Raw genomic sequence first — 21,630 nt, forward strand, 5'->3', positions numbered from 1 at the left:
GGATGTGCATCAACACACTTCCTTACCACATCCGATAGTTCCTCCTTCTCTCTAGGGTAAGGGGATAAAGCCTGTCAGGGATTCGCGATGTACCGGGCATGAGAAACCAGGAGATGGAGCCCAGTTCCTGTGGGTTAAGGGGGAGAGAGATGTCTTTCAAGCACGGGATAAAAGTAAAGTGATTGGTGGATTATACTGCTCTGGATCCTGGAGGGTTCTAGTGCGCACTGTGCCACTGTGCCACATACAAACAAAGTTACATTTGCCACGAAAGAAGTAGGGAGAATCCACTTTATTATGTAAATTATTTGCATAGATCAAAGCAGAAATTAGACTATGGGCACACTTTTAAGGAAATCTAAACAATAACTTGCATATCTGAAACATTGGCATAACTGTGGTCTACGAATTCTTGGTTAGTGATGAGGTGGGCTTGAGCGCAAAATTGCCATGACACTTCTATAGAAGCCTCACACAAATCATGGAGGATTCTACAAAGTTACTGGGAACAATGACGGAGCAGCCATTTCAAGAGGTAGCCTCTGCACTGCACTTTCCCTATGGCCTACTACCTGTATTCTGACTAACCTTGTAAATGTTGGTCAGTTAGCATGCTCAATAGTGCTATCCAAGTCAGGACCAGTCTATTTCCCTGAGGCTAATGCTGACTGAACACATAGAGTGAGGAGATACAGAGGCATGCAATGCCAAATTTTAGCAGTTTGAAAGAGGCATCTGAGTGAATCCTCACATAGACATGATAGGGAAAGTTATTTACATTAGTTACATTAAAAAGCTGCCAATTGCCACCTCCGTACTCTAACAAATATCTCTTGTTTGCCACCCGTCTAAGGACAGATATCCACCTCTGGTAGTTTCAATCCTAGACTTTGGCAACACCATTCTCACTGGACAGCCTCAATCCTTGATCAACACACTCATAATTGTATTACACTCCACAGTCAGACTTTTATCTTCAACAAGAAAGTTTGACAATATCACCACAATCCTTTCTAGCCTAAATTGGTTGGCAATTAAAGCATGAACCAAATTTAAAATTGAATGCCTGGCCTATAAAGTCCTTCGTCTCAATAAGCTTCCATTCTTTCTTCTCAACATATCAGGAATACAAAGAAGACTAAAAGGGAGGAGCTCTCTCTATTAACAAGCACCAAGATCCAGAATTGATCAAGTTCAATAATTATCGTTTTTAGGAGTTAAACTACATTTTTGAACCATCTTCTTGTGGATCTAAGGACCAAATCTTCTTTCATGTTTTTCAGATGACATTTTAAAAGCTCACAGGCGCAGGTTATACTTGAGTGAAGGGATGATCATTTGTTCTGTAACTTTTACCATAGCTACCTGTTGTGTAAATGTATGTACCTATTGTAGATATAATGCACCTTAATAGTTCTTCAGTGCAAGAATGTCACATCATTTTGTTAAATACGGTGGTGTTCCCACTCTTAACTCCTGAGATGGCTTGTGTAGGTCTCCAGGCTATTATAAGGAGGGAGGTGTTCCCAACCATTCCAAAAGTCACAAAGGTGTCAGTCAGTATATGAAATACAAAATAAAACATGTTGTGTGCACAGGAATATTCAGTGCTCACAGAGTTGCGGGGCTCTTGTAAACAATTGAAATTACAATGACTGGATTCCATTTGTAAAGCAAAATTGCACCCAGCTCATTAAAGGCACTGTGAGGCAGATACTGGCCTGTGCATCTTAATGTGGGCCATACACAGTAGCTAAGTTTAACCGAACAAACAGAAGCTGCAAGCTCTTTCCGCGGTTGCGCTATTGTAAACTTGCTAACGACCGCCCACCACCTTCCTGGAAAGGTCAGAATAGAGAGCGCTGCTCTGCTTCAAGCTTTGGCTGATCACAACTACCATGCCTCATGTAATCACACCGCTGTAATTAGATACTAGGAATAATTACTATTAATAATGCATGCTATATTGAAAGCAATTAAAAGGAATGTCTGTCATGTCCTCCAGGTTTGAGCAGCAGATTGAGAAAACATACTGATTATTTAAACAATGCACTCAACCACATTTTAGCAAAACAAGACCATTAGGCATTGCAGCACATCGGCCCATCATGTGCTGAGAGATTAGCTTAACCTCCTAATTTCATCCAGTTTTGGGTAGCAAAACCAAAGTTTATTCGAATACTGCATTACTTTTCTAAGAGAATCAAAGCACTGTACTTGGGGGCACCAAACTATTTATATGAAGACCCTCACATGAACAAAATTATTTTAGTCAGCGTCTTTGCTCTCGAATTTGTAATCAACTCTTGGGGAGATCCCTCCAGAAACATAGTTAACAACAAAATTCACCCTTCTTAATACTTTATCACAATCAGTGCACTTTAAAATGATGTGAGCAAGCAAATTGTACGAAGAGAGATCCTTTATATTTGAAATAAAACACAGAAATGTTGTTCAGCGGTGCCTTTAAAGAAAGTACATTTTGCCCCAAACATCATCAATGCCCGCTGCTGCTTTTCAGAGTGAGGTGAGGCAGTCTTGGTCCAGGTTTCAGAGACAACAGTCACTTACTCAATCCTCCTTTTTTTAAAGAGCCCCACTCCACCTCACATATGTCCAGGGGCAACCACCCCACGGTTTAAAGACCTACACATTCCTAGGCTCCTCCCATGCTACCTCTCCGAGACACCTCCTTTCCACTCCTTCTCCCAGTATTCAGAGGGGCTTCAGGGCTGCATTAAGAGCTTTACCGGTAAACAATTTAATATTACACAACATAATATGATGTCATTCCATACCCAGACCAAATCTCAGAATACAATAACCCGGATATTTAAATAATGACACATGAGCTTCCCTTCAGGAAGGAGTTTTCATTTTTACAGAACGTAAACAAGGTATTAAACTGCTGTTGAAACAAGACAAAACAACTCAGCAATTATGAATATTTTACAGAAGTATTAATTGAAATGCAAGTAGGCATTACTCATGGCTGCTGATTCCTGGAGCACGAGCCATTGGCCGCCAATGTTTAACTTCCCAGCATCTACTCTGTGCACAGTCAAAAAATGTCAATTGGGCTATATTTGTAAGAGCAAAACACACTACCTCTGGTACATTTTTCTTAAATTCCCGACTGAGTTCAATTAAATGTTTATGAGAATGCTCGCTTTCTTCCTGCCGAGCAGCCAGCTCCGAAGCAACAGAATTAAGCTCCTTCTGGAAAAAAGAGAGAGAGAGAGAGAGTGGGATTTATTTTAATATTATACATAAGGCTATCTTGCAAGAGTTTTTTTTTTTGCAAGGCCAAGACAGACGGGCTATTGACTGCTAGCAAGCATGAATAATTTAGAGAACGAGGTATTCAATGTAAAACCAAGACGGCTTTTAGATAATCACAGGCTGAACTAATCAATGCTATTCTGTAAAGTTCCTCAAAGCCAAGCGTGACCCAAGTTCATCAGCATCTCTCTAAAATATCGCAGGCTTTGGTCGACACCGCACGCGGCCAGACTGGAGGCTCCGCCTCTGCCACCGCCATCCCTGTAGATATCACCGGAAGGGAAGCCGTCCAACGATGACTTACTTGCACTTAAGTGTTCATAAATAAGCTTTTGTAGATATGTATGGCTTTTTAATTTCAGCACAATTTTGAAAATTGAAGGTGCCAATATTAAGTAAGATGACCTTCCGCGCATTCTGCATTAAATCATGGGCCGCTAACTTAAAGTGCAGGAAATGTTTCATTAGAGAGTTATGGATTCATATGAAGTTGATTTAGATAAACCTTGCTGCTCTTTATAAAAGAGGGAGGCCGAGGTAGCTGATCCTCCTGCACACACAGTAAATCCTTTGCTGATCAGACGCAGGAGGGCACGCACAAGCGTAAAATAGGCACTTTAGAGGTTTAGTACTGGCCCTATTGAATTCACACTTTGCACGGTGGATATCTAGGTTGGGTAGAGAGTTAGGGGAAATAGTATTTCTATACCAAACCGTGTAAAACTAGGCGGAGAGATGGAATAAGTAATTTGGGAGTGAAAGGCAATACAATGCAGTACAGATCTGCACAAGTGGCGCCCCTCCTGGCGAAACGCGGAGTGGCTATTAGGTGGATAGGCACGCGTGCGCCTCAGCCACACATGTAGGTTAGGGATGCTCTGGAGTGGGCGGTCGCCAAGGACCAGCACATTCAGCTCTCTCGGTTCGATGACAAAGTGTTGGATGATATTGACACATGGGTCCTAGAGTTGGAACACTTTCACACACTTGGACAAGCACTGATGGGTCTGATCAGGACTCCAGCCCTGAAAAGGTAGATATATATCACTTCACCTAGGCACATATTTTTATTGGGTTTGGATTCCAGGGGTATCCTTATGAGGTTAAGTGCATGAAGGTTTGTTGACCTGGTATTCATAATTGGAACATGCTTTTTCACCTACATGAATCTGTCCCTTCTGTTGACTCTGGGTGAGGATATGCCGAATAGTGGGTTAAATGTTGATGTTATGTTTTCGAGCAGTGGGTTAAATGTTGATGTTATATGTTTTATTTTTTGTTTCTGTTTCTTTAAATTATACTGTGAAAACACAAAATAGAAACAATAAAGGTTTAAAAAAATTGGGGCATTAAAGGCATTCTGGGATACAAACTGCTGCTTGCAAACCCTATGAATTAACAACTTTAACAAATTTTCTTTTAAAAAGAAGCATGCCTTTGCCTTTTGCTAATGCTTAGAAGTTGGTTATTTGTGTTTGGTGTCAATCTCTGTTTAACTTTTGCTTACATTGTTCAATAAAGATTGTTAAGAAAAAAACTATAATGGCCGATCATCAGTGCCAAGGGTGTTATGATTTTACTTCCTTTGTTGTCACAGAAGTAGGCACAAAGTCACTTCTGCGACTCACATGACTTTGATGAATAAAGCCAATGGAAAGCAAGGGTAAGCGTCAACAATGTATAGGCAGGGAGAGATGGCACGTTTACTTACTTGTGTATGATTATGCTGTTCCAAGCTGACCTTATGTTCATCGCTGCTGTCTGCAGCCACCTGGTAGATTCGGTATATACTTATGCCCGCAAGAGTTCAATATGAAGGCTTATGTATGCAGTCCATGCCAGCAAATGTGCCGGGCACCTGCTTTTTGTACGTACTCCTACCTACTATTACAAAGCTGGTTCAATTTAAGAGCTCTTTGGTTCAATTTAAAAGTTCTCTGTGAAGCATATTATCTGTAAATTTCTTTCCTAACAGGCACTAAATCCTAAATGTATGTTAGCTTGTGCTACGACTGTGCAAGTCTATGATGCCCAGCTTATACTGGAGGAAGACGGGTGCAAAAACATTTAGCCCGCTTAACAAATTAAACGTTTTTTAATGCAACACTGCATTCAAACCCACGCTCAATGCGGCATCATTTATTTCACTTGGCTGATTTTATTTGCACGTTAAATTTGAACCACTTTGAATGAGAACATGCCAAACTCTTCAAACAAAGTAAGCAGACTGTGAAGAAAGAACTTAAGTGAATATTTTAGCATCATGGCTCAAAAAATAAAGTAGCATGTACAAATATTTTAATCACGAGGATTTGAAGCAGGCCACAGGTGCAACATGGCACCAGTTAAGCACACAAGCACAAAACCCTCAATGTCCTTGAAAAAGGCAGAGTTGATGGGACAATGGACACAATGACCTGGGTATAGCACGGGTCAATAGTCAGCGTAAACCCGTCCTGAACCCGTTTGTCATCAGCATTTGATCAGAGGCGGACCAGCCAATAGGGAAACTGAGATGACTTGAGTCAAGAGGTGGAATGAGTCATCTCAGGCAGCGTCTGAAGGGGTGTGGTGGCCTTAGACACATGTCAGGCCCTAAAAGCGACTGACTCTGGTCTCTAGGATCTTAAGTGGCACTGGTCAGTCACAGAATTTTCCAGTTTGCCTACTTGTCAAACCACTTCTGTTATGCTCTGTTAGGCACATTTATTTAGCATGCATTTTTCCTTTATTATGCCTTTGCGGCGCTGTCAGGATCCGGTAAATTCTCACTCTGACTTTGAGGATTCCATCAGACTAGACTAGAGTCTAGCCGGGTTTGTGAGCTGTAACATCACTAGATATTTGTTGTCTGTTATGACGCTTGTGTCTGGAGGCCATGCTTTGTCCTGATTAAGTGGCTTATCCACTGTATGACATGTTGTTACCTGAACCAGTTAATTGGACCTACTGGTGTTGTGGAGCAATGGCATCCATCTCTGGCTGTTCTCGGCGGTGTTGGTTGGCTGTACAGAGTTCTGTTTAATGTCTTGTGAGGACTGGTTGGCATGTGAAGTAGACCATGTGCTGTTGTGTGCACGGTGACATCCAATTGCACTAAAAATCTTAGCTGTATTAGCTGCATTGAGAGTGTCCTATCTAAAATGCATGTCGTGTGTGTGCTGTTTTTATTTGGTTATTGCTGCTTGTGTTCACGTTGACAGCAAAGTATGTAGAATATCTGTGCAGTGTTGCATGTGTGTGATAGGCTCTGTTTGTGTTAAAGGGTGCAATCCACCCCAGAAGAGAAACACGCTTATAAAGCTTGGAAGGAGAACTGGAAATGGCGCTCTGGTTGTGTGGTGTGCATTAATCCGTGCAGTGCACTGCTTCGTGCACCCCAGGGCCCGGTGCACGAGGTCACAAAGGACAACAGAAACACTTGCATTCTCAGGAGCAGCGGGATATATGGATTTCTTCACAAAAATAGCCGTTAAAATGTACATTTAGAAATGTCTACAAGGCGAGTATCATGCAAACCTTTGAACCGCTGCCCAGAAGCCAGCAGGTGCCGCATTCCTTAAACAGGCAATCACACATCAGCACACTGCTAACTACAATTATTAACTGAGGTGGAAGCACATTTACTCTGCGTGGTGGGAGCCGCGCGCTGCATTCCTGTTAACAAACAGATTAGCACTTGCGGCACAACACTTTTTATTTATATTTTACCGATGGGTAAATCCGTTCCTGGCTAATAAAAAAAAAACGCAGCGATATCCTGAAGACGTGTTTCAACATTAATATGTACCATGTTCATAGCAAAAAATAAAAATGTCAGCACAAATGCCTCTTATTAACATCAAAATACAATTAAAGGGGAAATTCTGAGGGAAAAATAATTGCAATGTAGCCAGCTAGCGCGTGCCCCGATTCTGGGGTGAACATTCTTGATAATGAGCTAGGAGACGGGAGTGTGGAAAATGAATAATCAAAGTGATGTTTTATGGGAGTAACCACGGCGCGATATTTCTTGGGGCATTTCATTTAAAAGGTCTGCAGTGGCCCTCCACATAATCGAGTGTTCCATGAATCATTATTGCGCATGGCTAGTTACAGTATATTAGAACGCACTTATGCAGGCCGAGGCCCACTCTAAAGTAGTTGCTTAGAAGTTAATTGAGGGATCTGTTAGGCGCTGCACAGCTTATTTCTTTTTGCATTCTTACTCACGCCAAAGGGCATTGGCGCACTGTAGAGTTGACAAACACAAAGTACAGCATCAGTACACAGAAACAAGGCATGCAACCTGTAACTTGAACGATTAAGTACATGAATCTAAGCATGATTGCAAACCAGACAAGCAGGCAATACAGCACTTAAGAGATCAGGACGTAGAAAGAACCTGGGAGGTGGACGGTATAACTAGTACAGTCAGAGATGGAATAACCGAAAGGAACTGCAGCTTGTGACTTTGGTAGCAAGTGCTCAGATGTCGCAGCGTGATAGGCTGCAACGGTTGACCATACTACAGGAAGCTCTTCCGCCACAGGCGGAGCATAAATGCAGCTCTTCCACCCCCGGAGAAGAAGTTAATCGCATATAACACAATATAGTTGTGCGGTGATAGCGATACACAAAAAAGTGTACTCAGAGTAACAAAACTGTAAGCTCTGGTTATGTTAGCCAGCATTTATAACGCTTGCGGCTACTCGGAAGTGCCTGTGCAGAGGAGAGCAGAAGTGAAAGACGCGACTGGAAGACTAAAAAAGCAAAGTTTTTAACTGCTTTTTGAACAGCCTAAGGTCGTGGATGTTCCTGAGCTCAAAAGGCAGGCTGTTCCAGGCCATAGCTGCCCTTACAGAGAGGGAGCTACCTCCCATTCTGGCGAGGCGGTGGCGAGGGATAGCAGCAAGACATTGTCCCCAGGACCTGAGATGTCTCGATAGCACATAGAACTCGAAACGCTTCCTGAGGTATAGCGGTCCTGTGGCAATGGTGAATGCCTTAAACAGAATGCGTTGGTCAACCGGAAGCCAGTGCAATTCCCGAAGAAAAGGCTTAATGCTGGAACTACCCGGAATACCCAGTAGCATTCTAGTGGCCGCATTCTGAATGGTCTAAAGCTTTTTTAGCTGATAGCAGGGAAGGCCAATGTAAAGAGAGTTGGCATAGTCTTGCCGCAAGAGAATAAGAGCGCGGGTCACCATTCCTTTCGCTGCTTTAGGCAATAACGGCAGAAATGTATTAAGGAGTTTCAGAGTCGTGAAGCACACTCCCACCAGTTTATTAATCTGTGTAAGGAATCTGAGGTCCTCGCCAAACCATACCCCCAGATTTTTAGCTGGGCTACCCATGGCTCTGGTGTCGATGCAAAATTTGCAGACTTATCAATGAGCAAAAATCAAAAGGCTTTTGACAGCACTAAATGTACAGAACCTAAAAATGTTTGGTAAGGCTTTCAGACAACTGCTGACACCTTATGGCAGCATTTCTACAATATTTTAGCTTGTCTCTGCTATTACAGAATAGGACCTGTAGTATCAAGATCGGTCTTGCCTTGCCGCAAATGGAACAGCTTTGCCTGAACAGCTAGGCCACCTCCACTCCACCCTGCTCGAGCCAATAAGCACCAGAGGGGCATTAACACTCCACTGGATCTTGCCAGTGGGCCTCTGCTCGACTCTAGGCAGAGCCAGCGATGACCAGGTCTGGACGTATCTAGTTCCCTTATGGAAGCTCAATATCTTTGCCCATAGCTTCTCTTCGGTGTGATGCTTTGGCAGAACTGCTCTAGAGTGCACAGCCACATGGGCGTTGAGCTTCTTTCATGAACGTTTGCATGGAACTGGACTACATAAGATGGCAGCTTCTTAGTAGCTGGAGGAGTGTCCTGCAGTTCATTGTTGAGTACAAGACATTGTCTGTGGTTGCAGAACCAGGTGAGGAAAAGCTACCGGGTGGAAGGCCTGAGAGGCAGGAGTCAGTGATGTCAGTGAAGCACAACTGGTCATCAAAGAAAGCTGGAAAAAACAGATCTAGAAGAAGGACTATATGCTGGAGGCACTACACAAACCTTATTATTTCAAGTGGCGATGTTGGAGTGGTGCACAAAACAAAGGGTAAACAGTACAGTCGAACTGCAGGGGAACAAGCAACCTTCGGCATGCAAATAAGGCACGCACATTAAGATGGCGTCTATTTTGATAGGGCAGAGTAAGAAACTCAAAGCCACAACATTGTGTAACCCTGCCTTAGCTGCCACTAGGCTGTAAATATGGCCATTCCAGTAAATAAATGTGTTAGATGTACGTCATGTAAGGTTTAAGTCTGCATCCGACCATCCATCCATCTGTTCGAAGAGCTACTGAACCTCTCCATAAAAAGAAAAATAATTCAAAAGAAAATAACCGAATTGGACCCCTTTGGAGATATGTATACTGTGATGACCAAAAGGCATCGTTCAAGAGCAGAGAAAGACTGGCTCCACTTCGAGGGTCTATTAATGTAAATTCATTTTATTTTTGTATTATGAATGTAAAACAAAATTAAAAAACATGTTAAAGCAAAAGTAACTTAATTTTGAAATAAAAATGTAATTAATTTAAATATATTAAATTAAACAGAACATATTTTTCTTAAAATTTTATTAAATAAATTCAGATTCCTACCTAAATATATAAAAAAAAGAGTATTATGCATTAATAATTATTAAAAGTGAGGCATAGAAATAATTAAATGTAATACAATTATATTTAACTAAAATGAATGAACATTAATTTATACATTCATTGTAAAATTATTTTATGATTAAATAATTGATATGTTTTAGATTTTTTAACATTAATTTGCATTTATTTATATTTTTAACAATTTTTAAATACTTTAATTTAATTTAATTTAACATTATTTTCTATGGGGTTTTATTTAGTCTCTAATTCCATTATTTTCTATTGATGTGTGTTTCAGTACCAGTAGTAGGCTGCATGTGGTCTGGACTAACTTCAGCTCTGAGCTGTGGAGTAATTTGCTTGTCCTTTGGGTCCCTTTTTGGCTGTAGTAACTTTGAAAGTGCAGTTTGTGAACAGCTATGGGTTTACTCTTCGGTGGGTGGGTGCATGTCCCTCCCGAAGGTCCGCCTTACTCCTCCCTAAACTAAGTAATTAATTATGCCCTTTTTTCCAGCCACTCCCCCGATCCTTCCCACACCTAATGGTAAACATAGAAGAGGGTAAGGTGAGAATTTGCACTTGTAGGTTTGCGAATAACTTTTTGTAGTACTTTAGTACTACTATTCTAGTACTTGTAAAGATACTAAAAAATGCAGTTTGTGACTGGGCCTAAAAGTGTTCAAAGAACATTATAAAAAACTATACAAATAAGTAGGTGCAACCTTACAGGCTGACCTTAAGGTGTTCCTAATAGTCCCAAAATGGCATATCTCTCCCAGAAAAATAAAATGTACCAAGCAAAACCTATTAAATGGATAGAGGACAAAAGCACATTGAACAATAAACCAGAACGTTTGGTCCCACAGTACTACATGAAACTGAGGGAGACTCTTACTATGCAGCTGGGCAAAATCAACTGCTGACGTCTGGATCCCTCCTACAGCCAATGATGGCTGCAGAAACCATGGCAATGGAATCCGTATATCTTGTTACTGAATATGGACATGAAGATAGTGAGAAACATTCTTGCAAACAGATGCATGTAGTCATTAAAATTTTGGTTCAGAAGGAGCAGGGAGGTTCTATCGCAGCTAGGCACTTTTGGCTAAACCAATGAAATGATAGAAGATAAAAGATGAATACAGTATGGAGCAATGGATGATGATAATGGACAAGTGACTTGAGGGTTTGCAAGCAGAGAAACAACAAATAGGAAATGCCTTTGCTCGTTGGACGACCTTACTTGTCAGTGGTGTTGCGTCGAGGTGGGACGCCAGAGGTTTTCTTAAACTTTATAGGTGTCCTACATAAATCTCATCAGGCACTGAGTTACAAAGTAGAATAGATATCTTTCCCTATTACTGTTTGTCGATCTCCCCCAAACCTCTACCAATGCACTTTAGAGCACAATAGACGTTTGAGGGAATTACCCAAGGGAAAGTGCCACTCTTAGATGCTATTTTATTTTGTTCACTGTGAAACAAAAGCAGTTCATGAATTTGGTCAGCGACAAGTATATAAAACACAATGGGCAAGAAAAGAGGTGTTTCCTTGACTTGGCAAATGCAACAATCAAACTGTGCACACCTAAAATTCCTCTGTGTATTTGTTATGCCTGTCTGATGAATATGGATATGGACTCTCTAATGGCTAAACTAATGGGAGCTTGTTGAGGTAGAACAACATTTTTCTATACCTGCAAGGGAAAACAGCTCTGATAAAAAATTACACCTGTGGCCCAAATTAATTATATCTTACTGGATCCACCGACATTCGTTATAAAGTATTTTGTGATACTCAATAAATGGTTCTGAGACATCCTGGTGACTGGAAAGAGAAAAGCAGAAAAGGAGCAGCCCTTGTGATAGCAACATACAAGCAATGCGATGTGGTTTCACATGATTTGATGGGAAATGGAAGAAGTTATGTTAATTAAATATAAACTGAACTTGGAGGTGGGGCCGTTATATAAACCCACACTGGAAAAACGAATAAGAATATGTTTGCAACATAAAAGGTTAGAAAAGAATACATTGTTTTCCAAGTTACAATTAGAGCAAAACTACAAATACCGTTGCTAACTGTTCAGAAACGCTGAGGAAGTATACAGATGTGTTTAAGAGGAATAAAATGGGGCAGAGGGCGAGCTAAGTAGGGGCTCCCTCTCAGCTAAAAGTAGCAATATGTTTCGGAAGAATCATGTAGCGATGCTGCAACCTCTGCCTGGCGTAAATGCTTTATAGAAGAAGGCCTTTGAAAAAATAGGTGAAGGTGGTAAAATAACTAGAAACATTAATGTGAAATGAAAGTACAACATCACCTGGAAAAAAAGATGCTAAGCCACAACAAAAAAATCATTGAGAAACAATCTATTTTTGCGCTTAAGGTAATTCAAAGTTATTATTTTAAATTTCGCACCTCCTAATCAGAATTTAAACGGAAAATAGTTTTTACTCAAAAGACTCTTTCAAGGTTTTTTTGCTCTTCTCAGTTGGTAATTAAAATGGTCACTTAGATCCAGGGGCAATTTCACAAGAAAATTGGAGTCTCTGAGAGCTACTTATTTTACAAGACAAAGAAGACAGGGGAAAGACCAAAGGCGTGAATATATGGCAGGATAATGGAAACACTAAATGATTGAATTGGGTTGTACTACCACATATCAACAACAAGAAAATTGAGAAAGAAGAATGTTGAGGACAGAATATCTAGAGACGAAACATTAAAAGATACAAGTACATATAGGCAAGCATGATTCCACATCTACATACCCTGAAGATATATGTACTGTGTAGGTGCATACATCATACATGTCAACCCTTCTGATTCAAGGCTAGTCTCCCGCCTCCCAATTCCTACATGCAAAAACCTGATTCCTCGTGGGCTTCTGCAGAGTGAGACTCTTAGGGCCAGATTTACCACTTATTCACACAGTGCAGTGCAGCAGCTGCAAATGCTGCGATGCGTGAAAAGGAGAGAGGAGGAGAACTCCATATTTACAGAAATATGGCACTGTCATCCCCTTTCCCTAGCGCCGGTGCTGAAATCAGCTGCTGTGCTTTATGGAGACACCTTTGCACCAGAGAGCAAGGGTGTCTCTGTAGCATAGGTTTTGTATTGAAACTGTACCCTTCCAGCACAAAATACTATGCATAGACTGACTTTAACCATTTTCCCTATTTTTATGTGTAATGTAAAGTGCAGCACATGTACAAATTCAAAAAAGTAAGGCCAACAAAAGCATCTTTCTTTTATTGCGCCTAATTCAAAATGGCGCAGTTTTCTGATACTAAAGTCTGTCAACTTTATTTAGTAAGTACGGTTTCGCGTCAGAAGCCTAAAGTGGCTGCACGGGAATGCCCATGCTCCACCCATGGCACGCCCCCTTGGCGCTAAGTAATTTAAAGCAGCGAAATGCACTGCTTTGCATTACTTTCACGTTATTTCCAGCACTAAACAAGTTTAGCGCTGGGAATAAATCAGACAAAAAGATTTTGCACCAATTCGTAAGTCTCCTCCGTAGTATTCACTGCCAATAACCTGCTCATGCAGGACAGTGCACATCATTTTTGTCACACGCGCTCTGTCTGTCAGTGGAGAAGTGTGGCTCAGGGGTTAGAGGCAGCAGACCCGGAAGCTGAGATCGGTCCTGGCCCAGCGTTCAATTCCCCGCCTCGGCAGGGTCTTGGGCTAAAAATTCCAAGGACTCGATAATTCTCGCCCCGGTGCCTCCTTGACTCACGGGTTCACACTCTGCGACTCTGGGCAATAGCTTGCTTAATCTCCACAACGGCCCCTCGCGGCGGGATGCCTGACTTTCACCTTGTGGATACCCTGCTATCTCACAGGAGAATACCAGGAAGGGTTCCCTAAGCAAGCGCCGGGAAACCCACTGCAGGTAGCTGTGCGCTATATAAGCTCAACTACATAGTGCTTTCTCTGTGCTCCTGACAAGTAAGGGAAAAAACATGTATCTGCATTCCTGATATCTGGTCCTGTAGCAACATACTTTCAAGTCCCATACATGACAGGAGACCGAATTTAGGCCTCGATATAGTCAATGGGAGAAATACATTCTGTTTATTTTTCTAAAACCTCCCACTCTCCTCTTCTAAATGTTGGCATGTATGCTATATGTGGAGCTTTTTACTGAGAATCAAGATTTACTTACCTGCCAATATTTGTTTTCAATAGTTTGTTCTGGTGCACGGCACTGAATTGCACATTAGTGTTAAGGCTGTACCTTGGGTTAAAAGTGACATTAGCAGAGACACAAATTGGGGTGGTGAGCGGTGTAGGGATAAAAGAGAAAAGAAAAAAAGGCCATTTCAAAGCAAGGAATCAGGAACGGTTTAAAAGAAATAGGTATAATCTGAGCATTATTTGAAAGAGAATATTGGTGAATAGAGGTTGGTAAGGCTGAGAAATAAGGATAATGTGTGTTTATTTTTAAAGTGTGAACTACAATAACAAATGAACAGCAGATCAAACCCTTAACAGCCATCTACTGTGCACTGCCAGAGATCTACAGTAAATTAGCTGAACAGCTCAGTGAGAAAGGCCCCATCTTAAACATAAAGCTTGGGCCATTTTTAGATGTTTCTTTTTTAGGTCTCGCGCCTAGCATTACACTGCGCAGCAGTTTTCGCGCAGCGAGTCCTTTTGACCGGGTTTCAGAAATGGACCCTGGAAATGAACACGCTCGTGCGTATGTTTTTACTTTTGCGGCCTGCTATTGGCCTTTGCCTGCATGTTTGTTTTAAAGATCGCATAGAATAGGCCAGAGGCGGACGCATAGCTCAGCCCCTGGCCTATTGGTGTCTATTACGCGCATTTCTGCACGTAATAGAAACCATATGGCTCGCTGTGGCGCGCGCACCACTTGCAGCTTTATCTGTTTTGCTAAAGTGAAAGTGATCGCTTTCCTTGTTTCTTGTTTTTAAATGGCTTGCTCCGCTAAAGTCATAAGGTAAAAAGCATCCTGGGTTGTGGGTTTCCAGGGGGGATGGCCGGGGCCCCTTGCCGTGTCTCCTCTGTGTTTTTTTGTTTCCCTTTGCTCTGTGCCAGGCTTTTCATCTTTTCCTGCACTTTGTTGTAGCTCAAACTTTAATAATGCGACACCTATTGCATTGCAGATGCTTGTTAAACTTGGTAACACTGTCTGGGGATTGATATGATCTCATTAGTACTATTTTAATACACAAATATAGTAACACGAAACAATAGGGTCCAGCTTTGCTAGGGGCCTTCACTGCACAGCAACACGTGTCACTAGATTTTGAGTAACTTTTGAACCCTTTGAGCTAGAAACAAAAAATGCTTTGATTCAAATCTGCAGATTATGTGCAGATCATGGATTATGTGGCAAAAGCGGCAAGGCTATAGTTATGTGGGAAATCGCCACATCCGCCGATCGCATAATTCCAGTGGCCCATAGCAGACCTCAACAATCAAAGCTGTGTTCACCGGCCTTCCAGCCTCCTGCGCTCGTCCGGACTCCTACTTGCACACATGCCACACATAGGGAAAAACAGATCTGGCAAGCGCGCCTCCTCCCACATTGCTCCTAGAAACATACGCACAGACGCTGCCCTCGCTGCGGAGAGCGGCGGCTGTGCGTGTGTTTCTTTTTGTACACTTTGTTCTCCCCGTCTGCCTGCCCCTCGAGGTGCTGCGGCCGGAGGCGGCTCAGATTTCTTTTTCGCAGTTGGGAGTGAGGCCGTCAGCATGTTTCCTATGGGACTGCTCGGGCGTTTTGACTGCACTTCGTGCTTGTTCGATGCCTCGCTACTCTGGGTTTGTTTATTTTGCGCTTGCTGCTCTCGCCGCCCGCCTTTCCTTCGAGGCGTTCCAGCAGGCGGTGGTAGTTCGGCATGGCGTTCTGTGTTTGCCGCGGGTGCCGCCTTCCACTTCTGCACTGCGGCAGCTGTGTGTTGCCTACCTTCGTTTCCCCACTCCTGCTGCTCTCGCCTCCCGCCTGCCCTTCGTGGCTTTGCGGCGGGTGGTTCTGCGTGGCTTTGGCAGTCTCCCCCGTGTGGGTCTCTCTCTGCTTGTGGGCAGTTCAAGCACCCCCCGGACAGACAGCATCAGCGGCATGCAGGTAAGCACCCGACTCAGCCGTCGCAGCCGCTATCTTCGGGGGTTGTATTTTCTCTCTTTATATTTGGATACAGATGCTCGTGGAAGTCTAGGTGTAGCCGGAATAATATTTTGTGACCTGGTTCCTGCTAAAACTTCTCAACATGTCTGCTGGTACAGCCCTGTTGACACATGCCCTCACAGGGTAGTGCCACTCCACAGTAAAAGTAAATTCCCTCTTCTTAAACATGGCCTGCTGAGAAACGCTGGACCCATTTAATTAAAACTGTATCAGTCCTATTAACAAACGCTGATCTTGCCACATTAAATGTATTGCAGCCCTGCCCGGCAGATTTATAGCGCGCACTGTCACCCGGGAGGGTATCTTGTAGCCGAGGTGTGAGTTTAGCCAGGCCATTGGCACAGTGTAACTACTCGAAAAGTTTGGTTTTCAGAGTAGGTTGTTATGTGTAGTGGCATTGTACACTTTGTTCTCGCCGCCCGCCTGCCCCTCGAGGCGACTCAGCTTTCTTTTTTCCAGTTGGGAATGAGGCCGTCGGCATGTTTCCTGTGGGACTGCTCAGGCGTTTTGACTGCACTTCGTGCTTGTTCCATGCCTCACTACTCTGGGTTTGTTTGTTTTGCGCTTGCTGACACCTGCCCTCACAGGGTAGTGCCACTCCACAATAAAAGTAAATTCCCTCTTCTGAAACATGGTCTGCTGAGAAACGCTGGACCCATTTAATTAAAACTGTATCAGTCCTATTAACAAACGCTGGTCTTGCCTCATTAAATGTATTGCAGCCCTGCCGGCAGATTTGTAGCGCGCACTGTCACCTGGAAGGGTATCTTGTAGCCGAGGAGTGATTAAAGCCAAGCCCTGGGCACAGTGGGACTACTCGAAAAGCTTGGTTTTCAGAGTAGGTTGTTATGTGTAGTGGCATTGTACACTTTGTTCTCGCCACCCGCCTGCCCCTTGAGGCGCTGCGGCGGGCGGCGACCCGGCTTTCTTTTTCCCAGTTAGGAGTGTGGCCGTCAGCATGTTTCCTGTGGGACTGCTCAGGCGTTTTCAGAGTAGGTTGTTATGTGTAGTGGCAAATCGTTCCACACTTTAGGAGCAATGTGGGAGGAGGCGCGCTTGCCAGATCTGTTTTTCCCTATGTGTGGCATGTGTGCAAGGAGGAGTCCGGACAAGCGCAGGTGGCTCGAAGCCTGGTGAACACAGCTTTGATTGTTGAGGTCTGCTATGGGCCACTGGAATTATGTGATCGGCGGATGTGGCGATTTCCCACATAATTATAGCCTTGCTGCTTTTGCCACATAATCCATTGTCTGCACATAATCTGCAGATTTGAATCACAGCATTTTTTGTTTCTAGCTCAAAGGGTTCAAAAGTTACTCAAAATCCAGTGACACGTGTTGCTGTGCAGTGAAGGCCCCTAGCAAAGCTGGACCTTTTTATTTCGTGTTGCTATATTTGTGTATTAAAATAGTACTAATGAGATCATATCAATCCCCAGACAGTGCTACCAAGTTTAACAAGCATCTGCAATGCAATAGGTGTCGCATTATTAAAGTTTGAGCTATTGGTGTTGCACTATTTAGCAATGCCAATAGCTCAAACTTTAATAATGCAAGACCTTTTGCATTGTAAATTCTTGTTTAATATGTTCTTGCATAACCTAAGCATTCTTACTGGAGACCGAGGGGTTCCAGCACTTCTCTTCTTAATTCACAGGGCCAATCAGAGCACAGGACAGCTGAGTCGCCTCCTTAGGAAGACGCAGGGGAGTCAGCTCACGAAAGGAGAGAGGGTAGCTCTTGGTACATTCAAACAAGATTGTGTTAAGAGTAAAAAATACAAATGCCAATGTTCAACACATATACTGCCTTACCACTGAAGCTCCCTTTGACAGTCATCACAAGTACTTATGCAAAACTGAAGCCAAATCCAAATGGTATCCAAGTCTCAAACCACTAAAAATGTAATATTCTGGAAGTCACGTTTGTTTTCCGGAGTAAAACAAACACTGATCACTACAGAGAAAGCAATATAATTCTTTACATAAAACAGACTGAGGAAACAGACTTCATTAACTTGAAAACAGCGATAAGTAAGAAACAGGGACAATTATAAACCGTATATAATTTATCTCTATTAATTAGCTAAACACTTAGCATTTAATTAAGACAATTTAAAAGGAAATTAAACTTCTAATGCTACTGCAGCAAGTCAGTCAAGAGGTTTCTGTCTGCATAGTCACTATCTCCTTCATTGAACATTATGGGATTTTTACATGAATTATAAACCTGAAGGGAGTGGCCCGGGGAAGGCAACATCATTCTCCAAACAAACATCTGATCTGAGGCTCTCTCTATAATTACTGATAAACACAATGATGTTTGAACTGTTTGCTTAAAAGGTAGTTCCATGCAGATATGTTCCCCCATAGTCTTCTCCCACACCACCATATGCTCCCAGGCCATTTTGGTGAGAATTTTAAGGACCTAAGGAAGAGATAATTCCTTACAAGATGTCTGTCATCCCATGCTTTTGCATTTCGGAGAAACAGAACACAAAACTGGACATGCCTACCCCCTCCATTGCTTACAAATGCATGTGAGCAAGCTAAAAAAATGTCAAATTACGAGTTTTACGTTCTTTATAGATATTTGGTGCCAATGATTTTTCTTTTGATGTATAAACAGAACGTGAATCAGCATATGGCGCTTTAGAGTAACGTTTTGTCCCATCTCCTTTGTGTGAAGTCTCTAATTTGATCATAAAGATAAGCATCGATTACAATTTGCTACTTGCACAAAGACACTTTCTGACACAGGTTGTGGTCCTTACATTGTAATTTGTAAGGTCTTTAATGTAGCCTTATAGTCCGCCGTAGCGGGCTATATTGGATATTAAAGGCCTGCTGCAGCGTTAAAGGCCCGAGCCGTAGGCGAGGGACTTTAACAAGGCAGCGGGACTTAAATTGCCGGTATAGCCCTGCTACGAAGGGGTATAAGGCTATTAGAACATTCTGCCACTGGAGGGCAGAATGTTCTAACAAATAAAACAAAGCCTTAAGGGAGCGCGAGGGGATTGAAATCCCCTCAGGCTCCCTGAAGCCTTTGTTCACAGCTAGAGCTGTGAACAAAGAAACATTGGAATGTTGGAGCTCCGGGCTTATACCAGCCATTATAAGCCCAGAGCACTCCATTGTTTTCGATGTATGGCCCTCTTATCACGGTTGATGTGTTTTGATGCTGGGGAGAATAGCTTTGCCAAGTTCTTCATTGGAAAGTGAGACCACCCAAGTGAGTGTTTTCTTGATACAGACAACGGGGATGACATCGCTGTGGACTATATAATATGATTAGATTCGCTTTGAAATGGATTTGCTGAAGGTGAGTACTTATCCAATTGGATTATTTTATTTTGTCCCTGTTTCCCATTCTTGATTGTGGTAATATGTTTTTATTCTACTACTGCTACTTCATGCCACACAGACAACCTTTTCTCCCAAGCACCACGTGTTGATTAATGCTGGATTTAAAATGGAGAGAAACAAAAAAACATTGCACACAAAAAGGCATGAAGCACTGAGGCAAGAGCTACAGTATAACTTTTAAATTACTAAATTCAGTCAAATGGAGAAGCGTGGCTCAGTGGTTAGAGGCGGCAGACCCGGAAGCTGAGCTCGGCTGTGGACCAGGGTTTGATTCCCCGCCTCGGCGGGTCTCGGGCTCAAAATTCCACGGACTCGACAATTCTCGCTCCGGTGCCTACTCGACTCTTGGGGTCACACTCTGCGACTCTGGGCAATAGCTTGCTTAATCTCCACTACGGCCCCTCGCGGCGGGATGCCTGGCTTTCACCTTGTGGATACCCAGCCGGGGTATCTCACAGGGAAATACCAGGACGGGTTCCCTAAGCAAGCGCCTTGATACCTTCAGGTGATACGTGCGCTATATAAGTCGCAATACATTTACATTACATACATGAGAGCATGGCAAATAATTTGTGTTTGATAAACTGAAAGGTCATAAACGACTAAATGGGTCTTGTGTTTTTTTGCCAAAATCTTATATTAAACATTTAGGAAGAAGTATATAATTGTGTACCTAGTGAATGTACAAGAATATCTGCAAACAATAATGCTTCATTGTGTGCAGATTATAAATGTGCATTTTCTATTTATGCCCCAGTCAGTCATTAGATATTTTAATTGTGAACTCTTTATTGATTCGTCGGCAGCGTCAAGCAATATAGACAGACTTGTATAATCATTAGCATTCATCTAATGAAACACCACTTCTGGTGCCAGAAGATCGTTATTTAGACAACACAGGAGCTCCTTGTTATGTCTGATGGCAACACAAAAAAACGATGCAATATCACTGAAAAACAGCAAATGCAGAATGTAGAAAACAAGCTGATCAAAGTCCTGAAAAATGTTGCAGCAAAGATTTATTGTTTATTTGGTAATTGATTTCTAATTGCAGATTGTGACATTCCCTGAACAAAAACAATAAAGGAGAAATACAGCCGATGCATCTCAGCAAACTAATGTATTGCATCTTGGCTCCTTTCTTTGTAGCTCCTCTTCAAAAACGATCCAAAAAGGTAGACACAATTGCAAAATGTTTTATGCCAACTGCAGGATGCCAAGACTTTAACATTCTGGGATCTTTCTACAGTCAGAAATGTGTTTATGATACACAAATTTGGATTCCTAATTCACCCTTTCTTTCCAAGTGTAGGCTAAAAGTTCAACATCAACTATAATAGTAGTCAAAGGATATACATTGTATAGTGTATGGAAGCAATTTAGGCCCTTCAGGACTCACCATTTCAGTGAGCATAGGACACCATCATCATCATACTTAAAAGATCTGAAACAGTGTTTTATATGTATGCAGAACCCTTTCTATACAGAACCCATATTCATAAGTTACACATATATGTGATGTTTATCATTTCGTTGTTGGAAGCAAAGAGAAGCTAGCTGCACCCTGTACATATAAAGAAATGAAGTGTTAATTGGGGTGCCAGCCAGCATGTTCCTGAGCACCAAGTTTAGGTTATCTTCACACTTGTGATCACCAGGAGTGGTGTTTCACATTCTGCCAGGAAGACCAGGCTTACAAAGTGTCAGAGGGACTCTGGCATCCAACAGGGAACAAAGAATGTTAAACTTGGTTTTCTTTATTTACCAAATGAAAACCATGACTTTCTGAAAAGTGTTGTTCACAGGAAATATAGTGCACTTTCCAAGACGGTGGTCAGTCTATAGGATGATATTCGAGATTTCCATTCTAAGATGACGTAGAGCCTTTTCTTATGATGTCAGTTCCTGTTTCGATGATATATGAAGGAAATAATCAGAAGAAGATGCATGGCAACGCATTTGTTCCCTTATTTTTAGCTCTATTCTCCGCCCCTTTGCTACTGTTTTCTTCCAAGATTTTAACTTTCAACACTTTGATCTTCTTTTGCATTCTGTACTTTGAATTCTTGTTTGGCTCTTTCCTTTTCATGATGGCAGAGCATGCTGATTTAAAGTATTAACCTTCATCTTCAATCAAGAGCTACAAGATTGCCAATGGGTTTTTCCCTTTATGG

General features: G+C 42.3%; 1 protein-coding gene across 4 annotated transcripts in view; it reads right to left on the reverse strand.

Annotated features, from left to right (window-relative positions):
- CUX2 (cut like homeobox 2) overlaps window positions 1-21,630 on the reverse strand; it is an 854,685-nt gene that overhangs the window by 430,908 nt on the left and 402,147 nt on the right. For 3 of the 4 annotated variants that reach the window (XM_078667470.1, XM_078667472.1, XM_078667471.1), the window contains one exon: window positions 3,109-3,219. The exons of the other annotated variant lie outside the window; for it this stretch is intronic. In XM_078667470.1, coding sequence (XP_078523596.1) covers window positions 3,109-3,219 — 111 coding nt within the window. The remainder of the gene's footprint in view (window positions 1-3,108; window positions 3,220-21,630) is intronic. 4 annotated transcript variants of the gene reach the window in all.

The sequence above is a fragment of the Lissotriton helveticus genome, chromosome 11, assembly GCF_964261635.1.
Source record: "Lissotriton helveticus chromosome 11, aLisHel1.1, whole genome shotgun sequence".
Taxonomy (NCBI): domain Eukaryota; kingdom Metazoa; phylum Chordata; class Amphibia; order Caudata; family Salamandridae; genus Lissotriton; species Lissotriton helveticus.